Raw genomic sequence first — 15452 nt, forward strand, 5'->3', positions numbered from 1 at the left:
CTCGTAACGTGGAACGTAAAAGTAAACGACGCGGCAAGCGGCTAGATAGACTCCGCGGTGCTCACCGCGGCAACGGGATGATGCTCGCGTTACCTCAAAGTTCTTCCAGTCAAACGTCTTTTCGCTTTTCAGCACATTCAAACAAACAATGCGGCGAAGATGAAAAATGCAAATGCGTAAAACAAACTCAGATGAACCAAAAAAAAAAAAAACAATTGCACGTGTGCTGAATAAATAAATATAGAAATGAATAACTTTTCTCGAAGACCTTAAATAATAAATGATGCGAGATGACCTGTCGTATGCAAACAAAAGATTAAATTCCCTCAAAAATGTGTTCAGATGGCCTTTTCTGAGTACAGTAAAAGTACATATTCGGCCTAACTACTATAAAAAGTTTTTACATCGTAAAAACAAAACTTAAAAAAAAATTCTCAAAAACAGAACTAAAAGTTTATATATAGGATTATGCAAATGAAAATTGGCCTGCAAAGGCTCACGAACGAGTCTGTTCTCAATTCCCATACCTGCATTAAAAAAAAAAAAAAATCAAAATAAATATGTAAGTCAAAGGCCAAAAGTGATGATAGCACATACTGCAAAGTGTAACTATAATATGTGTCAAATAAATACCGTGAATATATTTGGAAATGTTCAGCTTTACAAGTCAATAAAATGCAGATTGCAATTAACAAAAACACGCATAAGTGGTCATTTAAAGGCATACGGGAGAGTATATAAATATGTCAACATCTGCGTATGGACAGTATTTGAAACGGCTCCGACGATGATCATGAGTACTACGAAGTATACAGTATGTTCGGTGTACTTGGGGTGAGGCAAAAAGAATAGGACAGTGTGTTTAAGAGAACGTGCCGAGTACATGCACAAGAGCTGCAGTGTATTAAAAGAATATCTTCAAATATGGATATCAATAATGAAGGTATGCAGGAGGGACTTTATCCACATTACTCATAGCTGAGGTACTTGCTCTACTGAGTATGATTATGTTTTGAAGATAGAATTTACAGTATATTGTTGTCGCTTAGTAATGCAAGGGTGTGTAAACTTTGACACCCCCCCCCCCCAAGCATTTCTAATGTGAATAATTTTACACTCAATTATTCCATAGATTAATCAAATAATTGTATGAAAAGTAGTTTTGCATTGAGGTTAAATGTAAAATCTGTTTTTCCCCCAGAATGTATATTAGGCACTAATTAATTGTTGTTTATTGACAAAACGTAAATAAATGAAATTGTACTCAGCGACAGTTTGAAACCGAGCGCTATTTCTTGGGGGAATATTTTTTTATATTATTGAAATATATAATAATCTATTATTTTCAGACTAATTGTGACGCGGTCTGTTGTCCTTCACCTGGTACGCGTGAGGGATGTTGACGGTCTCTCCGTGCTCGGCCACGTATCCGATGATGCCCTTGCCCCAGGGCACCTGCACCTCGCCGGGGTTGAGCGCGCAGGAGGACGGCCCGACGGTGGTGGCCGAGTGCACGTCGAAAACTTTGGACACGAGCGTCCTCTTGTGCGGGGGTCCCTCCACCAGGAACAGGGAGCACCTGTCGGCGTCCACCAGGATGCAGGCGTTGATCAGGATCTTGTAGCTCAGGTTGGTCAGGTCCAGTTCGTTGGAGATGTCCTTGACCAGTTCCAGGAAGAACTCCCGCTCGTTGGTCTCCCTCAGGCGGTACTTGTGGTCGGTGGCGGTGGACGCGTACTGGGGCACGCTGACTCTGGACTCCAGCAGAGCGCTGAGGATGTGCGCCGTGGTGGGGGGCAGCGAGCTGGCTTTGCGCAGGAGCGCGCGTCGCCTCATGCTGGACTGGGGGTCGTGCTGGCCGAAGCTGGCGTGCTCGTCGTAGGTCCGGTGCGCCACGGTGGCTTTGGAGCGGGCGAAGTTGCGTCGGAGCTCCACGTGAGACGACCGACGGCGCAGAGCGTCCGGATTGGCCGGCCACGGAGAGGGCTCCCCGGCCGGGGCGGCGCAGGGGACTTTCGGCGCCCGGTGCTCCCGCAGCCACCTGCTGATGTGCTCGCACTTGGCCTTGCGCACCAAATACTCCTCGAACAGTTCCGGGTGGCCGTCCAAAAACGCCTCCACGTCGGAGTAGTCGGAAGCCATCGCGGCGGTGGGAGCTGCGAGGAGCGAAAGACGCGCCGGGAACTGCGGAACATGAGCGGAGCCGAGGCTTAGCTGCCCTCCCGACGCCAACCCGTTCGCTACCGATGTCGACGCCATCTTCGCGACGGCACGTGGGTGGGAGGGGAGCGGCCACAGGTAGGCCCGCAAGGGGGGAAAGGTTTCCCTCACTTTTCTTGTGGAATATTATTATGAGTCATGAACGAAGACATATCATGGTCATTTTACCAGTCGGGAGACATTTCTTCGTTAACTTCAGTGTATAGTCACGCCATATTTTTATTATTATTATTATTATTATTATTATTATATTAGCCGAACACATCTTTGCCACGGATTTTCAGTGTGGCATGGATAACTCGAGTAGTACTCGGGCTTTCTCTTGTGGTACACGAATGAAGCACTGCCCGAGTACAGTTCAGTTGTATTTAATTATGTATTTGCGTTCTATAAGAACTGCGGTGCTTAATATGTTCCCAAAACATATTCATCAGGGATAAATGTTATGAAAAACACTTTGATTTACATATTATCTACTATAAATGTACGTCCATCCATCCATCAATTTTCTAGACTTTGCAACGTCCATTTTGATAAATTTGCATTATGAAAAAAGGGGTTTTCATCTTTTATTAACTTGCAAATTGCCCATAGAGGAAGAAGGGGGTTCGCGCCCCCCCCCCCACCCCCACTCCGAGCAGATGCATGTCCCAAAACGTCTTCCCACCTGCCACCTCAGTAACACAACAAACGTCCATCCATTTTCTTAGCTGCTTATCCTCACGAGGGTCACGGGGAGTGCTGGAGCCTTATCCCAGCTGTCAACAGGCAGGAGGCGGGTTACACCCTGAACTGGTCGCCAGCCAATCACAGGGCACATAGAGACAATCACACCGAGGGGCAACTTAGAGTGTCCGATTAATGTTGCATTTTTTGGGGATGTGGGAGGAAGCCGGAGTGCCCGGAGAAAAGCCACGCAGGCCCGGGGGGAACATGCAAACGCCACACATGCGGGTCCGGGATTGAACTCGGGACCTCAGAACTGTGAGGCCAGCGCTTTACTAAAGCTAAATGCAGTACGACACAAATGCCATGTCATTATCCAAGCCGCGTATCCTCACAAGGGTTGCGGGAAAGCTGTAGCCTATCCCAGCCAGCTTCAGGCGAAAGGCGGAAGGCTACACCCTGAACTGGTCGCCAGTCAGTCAGTTGCAGGGCTGATATCGACATCATCACTGAGCGGGAATCGATCCCACGCAGCCCGCACTAAAGGCAGGCGTGTGTACCACTACACCATCATACATTATATATTCATTTTTGTAAATGTATATTTTTTGTCTTTTTGTGCTTTTGATGCACACTTAGGTCTACTACATTCTGTATTTTCATTTTAGACCTAATGAAGAACTCGTTATCGTTGGTGCTGGGGGTAAAACTCCTTATGCCTAACATGATATAATAATACGCATTTGTATTTTTTTATGCCCCATGGAGGATGATAAAACAAGGATTGGGCTTTGATGGGGGGGGGGGGTTTCTCAAACTGCATTCTAGTAAAAAGCCAGCAGGAGACACTCTTTTTCTGCGGGGGAGATGACTTCCAGTTGTTTTAATAGAGAACCGTTTATTCAGAAATCCATATGAAATTTAAAAAAAAAAAAAAAGATTGTCATCAAATAAATAAATGAATGGAAAAAAATTATCATTAATGTTAACAATCTTCTTGTCGCCTCCCCACCGCTGCACGGAAAAGTGGGAAGTGATGCAAATACCTCGCAATCCCTCATGTAGCACATGAAAAATGAGTTGTTGCACATGAAAGACGCTGCGGGCTGCTCGCCGCACTTCCCGTTGGATCCGCTGGACTCGTCTTTTGATCTCGGGTTGCATAATGTTGAACGCGGACTGTTTGATAACATCGCCGACCGCGTACGGCCTGACGTAAATTGAACGCGTTCATCTGGCTTTTAAACCGGACCGTTTACCGTAGAGTTCATGCACAAAGTCTTGGAAAATTATTTTATTGAAGGAAAAGAAGTATATTGAGCACCAAGATGAGAAAAGACAACGTAAAAAAAAAAACACATCGGCGTACACGCACAGCCCTCCAGCTGTTCAGTTCTTACCTGCCTGCCCCTGCTCGGTTTGTACGAATGAAATCAGTCGAACCCTGTCCAGTTCTTCTGGTCTCCCCCAGGGCTCCCTCTTAGGTCCCCTCCTCTTTATCATCCAACCTCTTGGCAATATTTTCTGCCAAACATATGACACCCGGCATGGCCTGCGTGGGTTTTCTCCCGGCACTCCGGTTTCCTCCCACACCCCACAGACATGCAACATTAATTGGACACACTAAATTGCCCCTAGGTAAGATTGTCAGCGCAGCTGTCTGTCTCGATGTGCCCTGCGATTGGCTGGTAACCAGTTCGTGGTGTACCCGGTCTCCTGCCCGTTGACAGCTGAGATAGGCTCCAGCACACCCTGCGACCCTTGTGAGGATAAGCAGCTAGGATATATGACACCCAGCTCCACTTGACCACCAAAAGAATCGTGACTCTTCGTCCTTCCAACCTGTCAATCGCCTCTGTTATTATTATTATTATCATTATCATAATTAGCTTAAAATAGCATAGTCCAGGGCGGCACGGTATATAACCTGGTTAAGCGGTGACCTCCCAGTTCTGAGGACCCGGGTTCAATCCCGGCCCCGCCTGTGTGGAGTTTGCATGCTGTCCCCGTGCCTGTGTGGGTTTTCTCCAGGTGGGCACTCCGGTTTCCTCCCACATCCCAAAAACATACAACATTAATTGGAAACTCTAAATTGCCCCTAGGTGCGATTGTGAGTGCGGCTGTTTGTCTCGATGTGCCCTGCGATTGGCTGGCGACCAGTTCAGGGCGTACCCCACCTCCTGCCTGTTGATAGCTGGGATCAGCTCCAGCACTCCTCGCAACCCTTGTGAGGATAAGCGGCTAAGAAAATGGATGGATGGATGAATTGCCCCTAGGTGCGATTGTGAGTGCGGCTGTTTGTCTCGATGTGCCCTGCGATTGTCTGGCGACCAGTTCAGGGCGTACCCCACCTCCTGCCCGTTGATAGCTGGGATCGGCTCCAGCACTCCCTGCGACCCTTGTGAGGATAAATGGCTAAGAAAATGGATGGATGGATGGCTGGATGGATATATGACACCGAGCTCCACCAAAATAATCACGACTCTTCGTCCTTCCAACCTGTCAATCGCCTCTGTCATTATTATTATTATCATAATTAGCTTAAAATAGCAAAGTCCATCATGAACTGTGAGGCGTATCACACACATTTTTGCAGTTACATTTTTTTTTTCCCCCTCACAAATTTGTCCGAGCACGGAGATTTAAAGGAAAGACAAACGGCTTCAAATGGACGTGACCCTGGAAGTACAAAAAAGTAACAGGAAGTAAGGGACCAGGCACACGGACGCTGCTTGTCCACACAACTCAAAGCGTCAGTGCTAAAAAGACTGCATGGATGAACAGGAAGTTGAAGCGACATCTGTGACGCAAGAAAAATGTTGCAAAAGAATATAAATGTTGGATGTAATGATGTCGCTTGATGGCAGATCTGACTTCAGACTTCCTTTTGTAGCAAGCGTGCATTGGAGTTATTTATGATTAAAAAATCCGCTGCAATAGAAAATCAAAGACTAAATGTCCTGCGCAGAAAACAAGGCTATCTTATGTTTTGATCCTCATTAATATCAAATGAAAACATTTCTTCAAAGGTAACTTCAAGATTTCAATACATTTCTCTGTGTAACCTCATATCAGCTTCATCGTCTTTTTTTTTTTTTTTTTATATCCTTGTCGATATCATAAAGCCACTGCTATAAATATACAGCGGCAGGAATTGCAATTTAATTTTTCCATCAGACCCAAATCTATATAATTGGTTACTGGCCTGCTGGCCATTTTTTTATTTTTTATTTTACTTCGTCTCTCAAACGCTTCTCGCGGGAATCTCAATTAAAAAGCACAACGCCGCAGAATCTTATTGCGCGTTGCTGCTCGCCGGCTTGCAGTCATCGGAGAGGCGGCGGCGCTGATCCGTGAACACTTTGTACTTTGTTTTCATGGCCGACGCGTCCATCTTTGAACGAGATGTAAAGGAATGCTAACGTGACCGGTTATATTTCACCGCTTTGGTGCTGTTGACTGGCATTTTGTTTTTATACTTATCCGTTGTACACTGCAGACTTTCAATTGGCTGGCCGTCGGCCCGGCGGTGACCCCGCCCCTCGCCCGAAGACAGATGGGAAATGGCCCACCTCGCCCGTGGCGCTAAATAGTTTAAGTCACTGTGAATTGATGGGCGCGTGTGCACCTGTGCGCCATCGCGCTCGCAAATCTGCACAGTCGAGGACGAAAAATCACGCGGGTAAAATTTGTTACGAGTAGAAATACATAAATATTGAAAGACGTCGCTTATTTTGTGTCGTCTTGACCAATGTTCCCTCTAAGCTGCGCCACTGCGCAATTGCGCACTCTCAGCGCACATGAAAACCGATCCAGCCCAGTGGACCACAGCCTGACGTCTTTTTTTTATTATGATTATTATATATATATATATATTTTTTAACACAGAAGCACATGGTCTCCAACGAGCAGCTGCTCAGCCTACTTCTACTTCCTAGTTTACCTGACACCGCCCCCCTCTGCTCTTAAAGGTGTACACTCATACTTACAAACCGAACACACACCCACAACTTTATAGAGCTTTCATTAAATCACGTCACTGGGCGGAAGTGTCGGTCAAACAAAGCATTCTTTAATGCTAAGTCGGTTGGAGACGACACGAAAATATGTCTTGTAGCGCGACGCTTAGAGTCTTGTCCGATACCGTTAGACATTTAGAAGGTGAAAATAAACGATGGTACGTGGGAAAATTAGATAAACTCGGCATGGACGACCCGTATTTAATGCCACCAATAAGAAAGTGGACTGTTTATTGGCTTCCGCTTGTCTTGGACAACTGGATCGACACATGGATCTGGTGAGTAAGTTGTCGAGATTTACACAAAAGAGTCTGAAAGCGTGGAAAAGTCTGGACGCAATCAAATACTTTGTTGCTGGATCTGTTCTCAACGGGGAGAAGGCTCGTGAACGCGGAAGCGTACTCGGGTACACGTTAACCTTTGCCGGATTCCATCGATCTTTTCAGCTCGTATTCAGTAGAAATACCAATATTTAAATATATGACCCATTGTTTTACACAAACTCGCACTCATTAACTATGATTGGGAAAAAAAGACGACGCGTTTTCGGCTCGTGAACGCGGAAGTGTGTTCGACGACACGTTAACCTTTGCCGGAATCCATCGATCCTTTCGGCTACTATTCAATACAAATACCAATACGGTATTTAAATAAATGACCGCTGGTTTGACACAAAAACCGATCCAGCGCAGTGAACCACAGCCTGACGTCTTTTGGTTTTTTTTTACCACCGAAGCACAACGAGCTGGTGCTCAGCCTACTTCTACTTCCTAGTTTACCTGACACCGCCCCTCTCCGCTCTTAAAGGGGTACACTCATAATTACAAACTGAACACACACACCCGTAACTTAATATCTGCGGGCATGACTGACTACACCCGTATATTTTTCAAATGGGAGTAACTGGGATAATCAGAATAGAAAATGGGTTGGACGTAATCCAAAAATGCCTGGACACAATACAAGGTGTCTAAGAAAAGTTCTAGAACTGTTCCAAGTAAAGCTTTGCTAAACTTTAGCCAACCTACTACGGAAATGACTGAGATGTTAACTCACCTGATACTCTCATGAGGATGAGCAGTCTGGTTGGATGTTTCATGTCTTGCACCTGTTCCATCCATCCACCCTTTCATCCATCTTAGCTGCTTATCCTCACAAGGGTCACGGGGAGTGCCGGAGCCGAGCCCAGCTGTCAACGGGCAAGAGGCGGGGTACACCCTGAACTGGTCGCTAGCCAATCGCAGGGCACATAGAGACAAGCAGCTGCACTCGCAATCACACCTAGGGGCAATTTAGAGTGTCCAATTAATGTTGCATGTTTTTGGGATGTGCCTGGGGGAGTGCACGCAGGTTTCATCTGGACTCGGTGACTCCACGCCGGTGTGTCCTTACCACCTGCTGTTAAGAAACGCAGTCCTAAATCTGGACTCGGTGGACTGGCTGCGCACGACTGGGACAAGGTCAGACGGAGTCACATTGCTGCTATGCTGTCATTTTAGTCTGAAAACGCTGCAGAAAAAAAAATGTCTTGTTGTGTCAAGACTCGTACGTCTCGGGAAAATCTTTTCATGATCAAACCACACGATCAATATTCACGTGTATTGATATCATATATTTCTAGATCAGATGTATATGGATGCATTTCATTAGAATTCAAAAAACTGTATGGAAATAAACAAGAGATATGCTGTATTGAACGTCAAAAGTAATTTATTTTGTCATCCAAGGGTCGTGCACCGAGCCGGTGCCGCAAATGGAGAAATCTCGCCTGAAAAAGCTCAAGACAACCGAAATGAAGAATATTGCAAAACTCTCCAAAAATTCCACAACTTTTAGTCCGAACACTGAATCAAATGATAAACCAAAGTCAATTAGTTGAGGTATCATAATTAACGTACATTTATACTTTTTTGCGGAACCTCAGGAAACGGCGGCGTCGTGAACGAACGAACACGATGCGCGTCGCAAAGCTGACAAAACGGGCGAAAACCAACCCGTCGAATTCGTTCTTCTCCTTTCACAGGCAAAGCAAAGGCGAATGTGACATCGGTGATGTCACAGAGAAGAGTGATGCGCCCCTTAATGATCAACCGTGAGTAATCCTGTTTGTATGAATATTCGGCTTATAATACGTGAGCAGTCGTCTCTTTTTCTTTGCATCCCAAGCGCCACCGATTGTAGCCATGACTTGCTTCCGAGTGACCCCGACGTGGACACATGTCGACTCGGATGATTTCCGAACGGCGAGAAAGCAGTGAGGAGCGCGTTTGGGCGACGACATCCTTATGCATCCCGCATCTCCCGCATCGCCATGTTCCCATCCTTTCGGTCGTCAGGAAATCCCCCAGCGGGGGTCAGGACAGCGGCGTTCCCTTTCATCAGCCCCATCGTCCCGACGACGCCGAAGGTTACTGTGCTCAGCAAAAGCAAAGGTACAACGCCGGCGCTGTCTGACGGTGCCGTCGATCGTCGGAACATCGCTAACGCCGACGCTGTGGTTGTTTCCTCATCCAGGTGGTCCATACAGGCATGAGGTTTCGGAGACACCCACGCGGGCCAAGACGGGGGAGCACGGCGACTTCTTGGACGTACGTGAACATTTAAATACCGTAATTCCCGGCCTACGGAGCGCACCTGGTTATAAGCCTCACCCAGTACATTTGTAAAGGAAATACCGTTTTCTACATACATACGCCGCAGCTGTGTAAAAGCCGCAAATGCCCGCATTGAAACACGAGATATTTACAAAGAAAGACGGGACACAGTTTAACGTTAGCGCAGCAGCACTAACACTAGCGCTGCCGCGTTAACGATAGCGACGCCATGCTAATGCTAACAATAGTGACACGCTAACGCCAGCGCCGCCATGCTAACGCTAGCGCCGCCGCGCTAACGCTAACAATAGCGACACGCTAACAATAGCGCCGCCATGCTAACGCTAGCGCCGCCGCGCTAACGCTAACAATAGCACCGCCATGCTAACGCTAGCGCCGCCGCGCTAACGCTAACAATAGCGCCGCCATCCTAACGCTAGCGCCGCCGCCCCAACGCTAACAATAGCGCTGCCACGCTAACGCTAGCGCCGCCATGCTAATGCTAGCACTGCCATGCTAACGATAGCACCACTGCGCTAACGGTAGCTCCACGCTAACGCTAATGATAGCACAGCCACACTAATGCTGCACTAACAGGGCCGGTTTAAAAAAAAAAAAAAAAAAAAAAAAAACATACCTGTAAAAATCACTGCCAGTAACACGGTAGAGCACCGCTAGCCGGGCCGGATTCGGAAAAGTCCCTTCCCCGGCACATATATTCCACCGGTCGCACTCTTACCTTTTCCACTCGATTGCCCCCTTGCAGCCGTTAGAAAAATCGCACAAATGAAGCGCATCACCGCATTTACCGCAGGGTTGAAAGCGTGTGAAAAAAGTCGCGGCTTATAAGCCGGAAATTTAGGGTACATTCGCAGCCAATGAAAGTGAGCGTATGGACACGTTTGATCATTTTTCTTCTCAGCGTCCCAAACCCGCCCGGGGAGTCAGGCACGCCTTGTACGCCGCGCCCACGAGGGCCGTGCTGCCCAAGCCCAAACCTTGCGACGGGGACTTGACGGCTTCCGAGCGGACGAGTAACATTTTGAGGAATATGGACAAGATGCACTGGATCACCTCTTATCAGATGCACTACCAAGGTAAACACTTTTAATCGGTCCTTGCACGAAGCCAAAATTCAACTATAATCTGTGGACCTATCGTGGCTTTAATTAAATTGATGTCAAAATGGAGTACAGGTTCAGCTCCAAGCGCAAAATGGTTGCCGGCACCTTCAAATTCTCTTTGTTGTTGAATTTTACTGTGGAAAAAGCCCAAGGCCACCAGTATTTGTCATTTTAGTAAACATTTCCATTGCACACTCAATACTCGTCGTAAGACAGATACAATCAGCAGAATTACACACACAAAACTCAACTGTTTGCATGTTTATGTGTACGTGGATATACTGAGATGAGATTGAACCAATCATGATAAGTTGAGCGTGTTAATGTTTTGTAAACATGTGAAACTGAAGAAAGCTTGATTCATACTTTTTACGAGCTGTTTGTCTCTGGGTCTCAAACGGTTGCCTAATGATGAGTTTGCCTACTATGCTTGAGCGCGAGGACGAGTACCGTAATTCCCGGCCTACGGAGCGCACCTGGTTGTACGCCTCACCCAGTACATTTGTAAAGGAAATACCATTTGGTACATACGTACCCCGCAGCTGTGTAAAAGCCGCAAGGGCCCACTTTGAAACCCGAGATGTTTACAAAGAACCAGAGAGTTTAACGCTAGCGCCGCGCTAATGCTAGCGTCGTGCTAATGCTGAGACAGAGCAGTAACACGCTAGCGCAGCGCTAACAGGGCCGGACTGATAAAACTCACTTCCTCAGCACATATATTTGTAAAGGAAATACCGTTTGATACATATGTACACCGCAGCTGTGTAAAAGCCGGAAGTGCCTACATTGAATCACGAAATATTTACAAATAAAGACACAAAGTTTTCAAAGTTTTAATACGTTAGCTTAGCTTAAGATAACAACAAAACAGTAGCACGAACAGGGCTGGTAATAAATAAATAAATAAAGTTGAAAACAAAAACAGCTGCGGCAGCTACACCGTGGCACAGCGCTAATAGGGCCGGTTAACAAAGAGCATGCCGGTAAAAGTCACTTCCTTGGCTCATATATTCCGCCGCAAGTGCCCACATTGAAACACGAAATATTTACAAAGAACGACGGTACACAGAGAGTTTAACACTCGCCCACTGCGCTAACACAAGGGCCAATTAAAAAAAAACATACTGGTAGAAATCACTGAGACACTGCAGTAACACGCTAGCGCAGCGCTAACAAGGCCGGACTGATAAAACTCACTTCCTCGGCACATATATTTGTAAAGGAAATACCGTTTGATACATATGTACACCGCAGCTGTGTAAAAGCTGGAAGTGCCTACATTGAATCACGAAATATTTACAAATAAAGACAATGTTTTCAAAGTTTTAATACGTTAGCTTAGCTTAAGATAACAACAAAACAGTAGCACGAACAGGGCTGGTAATAAATAAATAAATAAATAAAGTTGAAAACAAAAACAGCTGCGGCAGCTACACCGTGGCACAGCGCTAATAGGGCCGGTTAACAAAGAGCATGCCGGTAAAAGTCACTTCCTTGGCTCATATATTCCGCCGCAAGTGCCCACATTGAAACACGAAATATTTACAAAGAACGACGGTACACAGAGAGTTTAACACTCGCCCACTGCGCTAACACAAGGGCCAATAAAAAAAAAAAACATACTGGTAGAAATCACTGAGACACTGCAGTAACACGCTAGCGCAGCGCCAACAGGGCCGGACCGGTAAAAGTCACTTCCTCGGCACATATATTCCACCGGTCTCACTCTTCCCGCTCGAGTGCCCCCTTGCGGCAGTTAAAAAAAATGCCCAAATTAGCCGCATCCCCGCATAAAACCGCAGGGTTGAAAGCGTGTGAAAAAAGTCGCGGCTTATAGGCCGGAAATTCCGGTATTTTGCTCTTGGTGAGGCACAATGTTGTTGATTTTGCTTTATCATTAAGACTTGCAGCAGTCTTGTAAGATGGAGGACAGCCGGACGTCAGAAATGAGCGAGCCCCCCGGGAGGACTTCCCTTTCGGCACCGCGGGGAACGGAGGTAGGAAAATCCCCAATGGAGTCACCGAGGCAGCCTTCTTCTGGTCCCTGCTGACGAGGTTTTCTTCCAGAGAGATCGATCCGTTTACGTGCTGGTTCCCTCGAAACTGCGACAAGAAGCCAGAAGACGCCAGGGGAGAAACGCCAAGAGCACCTACGCCGACACCTTTTTGAAGCCGTCGTCGAACCGAAGCGCCGATCGAACGACGACGTGCGAGTGCGACCGAGCCGCGGATCGGCGCCAAATGGTCCCCGACCCCCCGGTCGCCGTTTCCTCCGGAGCAGAACCCGCCGAATCTTCGGTCCCGAGTCGAGCGGAGAGCAAGGCGGAGGCAAAAGTGCATTTTGACGAAAATCCCGCAAAGCCCCCGGCGGCGACGAACACCCGAGACGCCAAACGCAACCTGCCGCGGCTCCGCGTGCTGCCCGGCATCGCGCCCGTGGGACGAGCCGGCGCGATCGGGGAAGGGGACGCCGGCGGGCTTCTGGGCCTGCAAAGCTCTTATTCCAGGTCCAAGGCCCACCGGGCCTTCAACAGCTCCATCAACTACAAGTCGCTCAACCTGCGGGACAACGTCTTCGTCGGCAAGAAGCACAACTTCTACGGCCTCAACTGCAACGTCATCCACTGATGGTCTCGCCCGCCGATTTTAAGCCGGCCGGGACGGTGAATTGGAGTCGGATTGCGCGAAAAGTACCGAGTGACCTTTTTTGCTCGAAACTCTTTCAATGCCGAAAAGTCACATCTCCAATGTCCAAAAGTAAAAAAAGGCAAACATTCAAGGGAGGAAATTAAAAAAACGGTTGGGTGAAAAGGCGCCTTTGCGACACCAAGTCCTTGAGGCTCCGCCCTCGGCTCGGATTCATCTCACATTCTTTTCATTTTTCGTTCATTCATGCGTGAATAGAACGACGTTCACATCTGACCGAAGAGAAACGCGGAACGGCTCGAACTTTGTACCGCTCGCTCGTCCGCCGGCATCGCTTCAGTTCTTTTCATGTGCGCGCGTTCAAAGGACTTTTATGCAATTTTGTTTTGATTGCGGCACGGCGCAGGAACTCCTGCAATAAAAGTTGGGTTGTTTTCTCTCCTTCGTGTATTTGCCCGCGCACAAAATTCATCAAATCCTCCACTCGAAAGGACCCGCTCGGATCGACTAATGGATACGTACACTTATTTTCCGGCAGGAAATTCAAAACATAAGTACACTAGAGGCGCAGATTTAGGGATTTAATTTAGTTTTTGTACGCGTTATGTTTTGATTGAGACTCTCAAATGCATTAAGCATTAAGCAACGTATTATTAAAGCACAATAAAATGGCAATGTAACTTACTGAGATGCTTTCCGTATGTATATTGAACGGCGGCACGATGTATCAGCTGGAAAGTATTTGCCTCGCAGTTCGGAGGTCCCGGGTTCAATCTCGGCCCGCGTGAGGCACTCCGCTTTCCTACCAATCCCCAAAAACATTAATTGGACGCTCTAAATTGTCCATAGGTGCGATTGTGAGTGCGGCCGTTTGTGTCGATGTGCCCTGCGATTGCCTGGCGACCAGTTCAGGGTGTAACCCGCCTCATGCCCGTTGACAGCTGGGATAGGCTCCGGCACTCCCTGCGACCCTTGTGAGGATAAGCGGATGAGAAAATGAATGGATGGAAGTAAAAATGTGCAGACTTTAAAAATACAAACTGATAACTATATACACAACATACACAGCATTTTGATCAATTTGCATGATGAAAAATCATGCACATTTTCATCTTTTATTATCTTCCATATTGGAGGTTCGCCCCCTCGGAGAAGTTGCATGTCCCAAAACCTCTTCCCAAAGCTTTGGTGCCACCTCAGTATCACAACAAATGTCCATGCATCCATTTTCTTTGCCGCTTATCCTCACGAGGGTCTGAGCCTATCCCAGCTGTCAACAGGCAGGAGGCGGGGCACACCCTGAACAGGTTGCCAGCCAATCGCAGGGCACAGGGAGATAAACAGTCTCACAATCACACCTAGGGGCAATTTGTCCAATTAATGTTGCATGTTTTTGGGATGCAGGAGGAAACCGGAGTGTCCGGAGAACACGCAAAGTCCACACAGGCGGGTCCGGGATTGAACCCGGAACCTCAGAACTGTAAGGCCAACGCTTTACCATCTGAGCCACCGTGCCACCCACGTTAAATTAGCTAAGTACCAAGTGATAAAAGACACCTGACTTCCTGTATGGTTGTTATTCTTCAGATCCTTTTTGAACGTCAGAAGAAAAGATTTGCCGCACATCCATCTTTTTGTCCAAGAAGGTTGGAGAATTTCTTGCTCCTCTTAAAAAGTTGCTCTCATCATCATCCTTCCAAGCTTACCTTCCGCCATTTTGGTGCATCACTGTTTTATTTATTTTTTGCACATAATAATAAGATCCCCAAGATCTGATGTCAAGATCATCAACAGAACAGAAAGCAATGGCCAGAAAAATAAGAAATTGAAGTTGAAGTACAGACACTTGAAAAATGAGAAATTAAAGTATATACACTTGAAAAATGCTCTTAGCCAACAAAATATTTGTACTTAGCACCACTGGTGCTAATTAGCACATTATTACGAACATAAGCTTCCTTTGTAATAAAGTACTACTTTTTTATTGTAAAGAGACTCCGTGGACACGCAATATAATTTCTTTTGTTTTTTTAAATTCTGTATTTATTTGCAGTGACCTTTCAACTTGAGGGCTTTTTTTTTTTTTTTTTTTTTACGGCAAAGTGCGATTCAACCGTACGGTCAACAGATGGCAGTACAGTTTCATATTTTCCGGCATTTTCAAATAGCGGTCATTCGACGTG

The 15452-nt window shown here is 46.8% G+C and overlaps 2 protein-coding genes across 2 annotated transcripts; one reads left to right on the plus strand and one right to left on the minus strand.

The window, feature by feature from the left end:
- Positions 1-1350: 1350 nt before the first annotated feature.
- On the minus strand, positions 1351-2259 carry LOC133500315 (dual 3',5'-cyclic-AMP and -GMP phosphodiesterase 11A-like). Its single transcript, XM_061818854.1, has one exon. The coding sequence runs from the start codon at positions 2257-2259 to the stop codon at positions 1351-1353; it is 909 nt and encodes a 302-aa protein (XP_061674838.1).
- On the plus strand, positions 2180-15161 carry LOC133501144 (uncharacterized). The gene is made up of 8 exons (XM_061820660.1): positions 2180-2298; positions 8256-8365; positions 8929-8997; positions 9046-9337; positions 9420-9493; positions 10422-10596; positions 12526-12620; positions 12691-15161. The coding sequence occupies exons 4-8, from the start codon at positions 9217-9219 to the stop codon at positions 13249-13251; spliced, it is 1026 nt and encodes a 341-aa protein (XP_061676644.1). The 5' UTR covers positions 2180-2298; positions 8256-8365; positions 8929-8997; positions 9046-9216; the 3' UTR covers positions 13252-15161.
- Positions 15162-15452: the final 291 nt, after the last annotated feature.

This window comes from Syngnathoides biaculeatus, chromosome 5 (assembly GCF_019802595.1).
Source record: "Syngnathoides biaculeatus isolate LvHL_M chromosome 5, ASM1980259v1, whole genome shotgun sequence".
Lineage (NCBI taxonomy): Eukaryota > Metazoa > Chordata > Actinopteri > Syngnathiformes > Syngnathidae > Syngnathoides > Syngnathoides biaculeatus.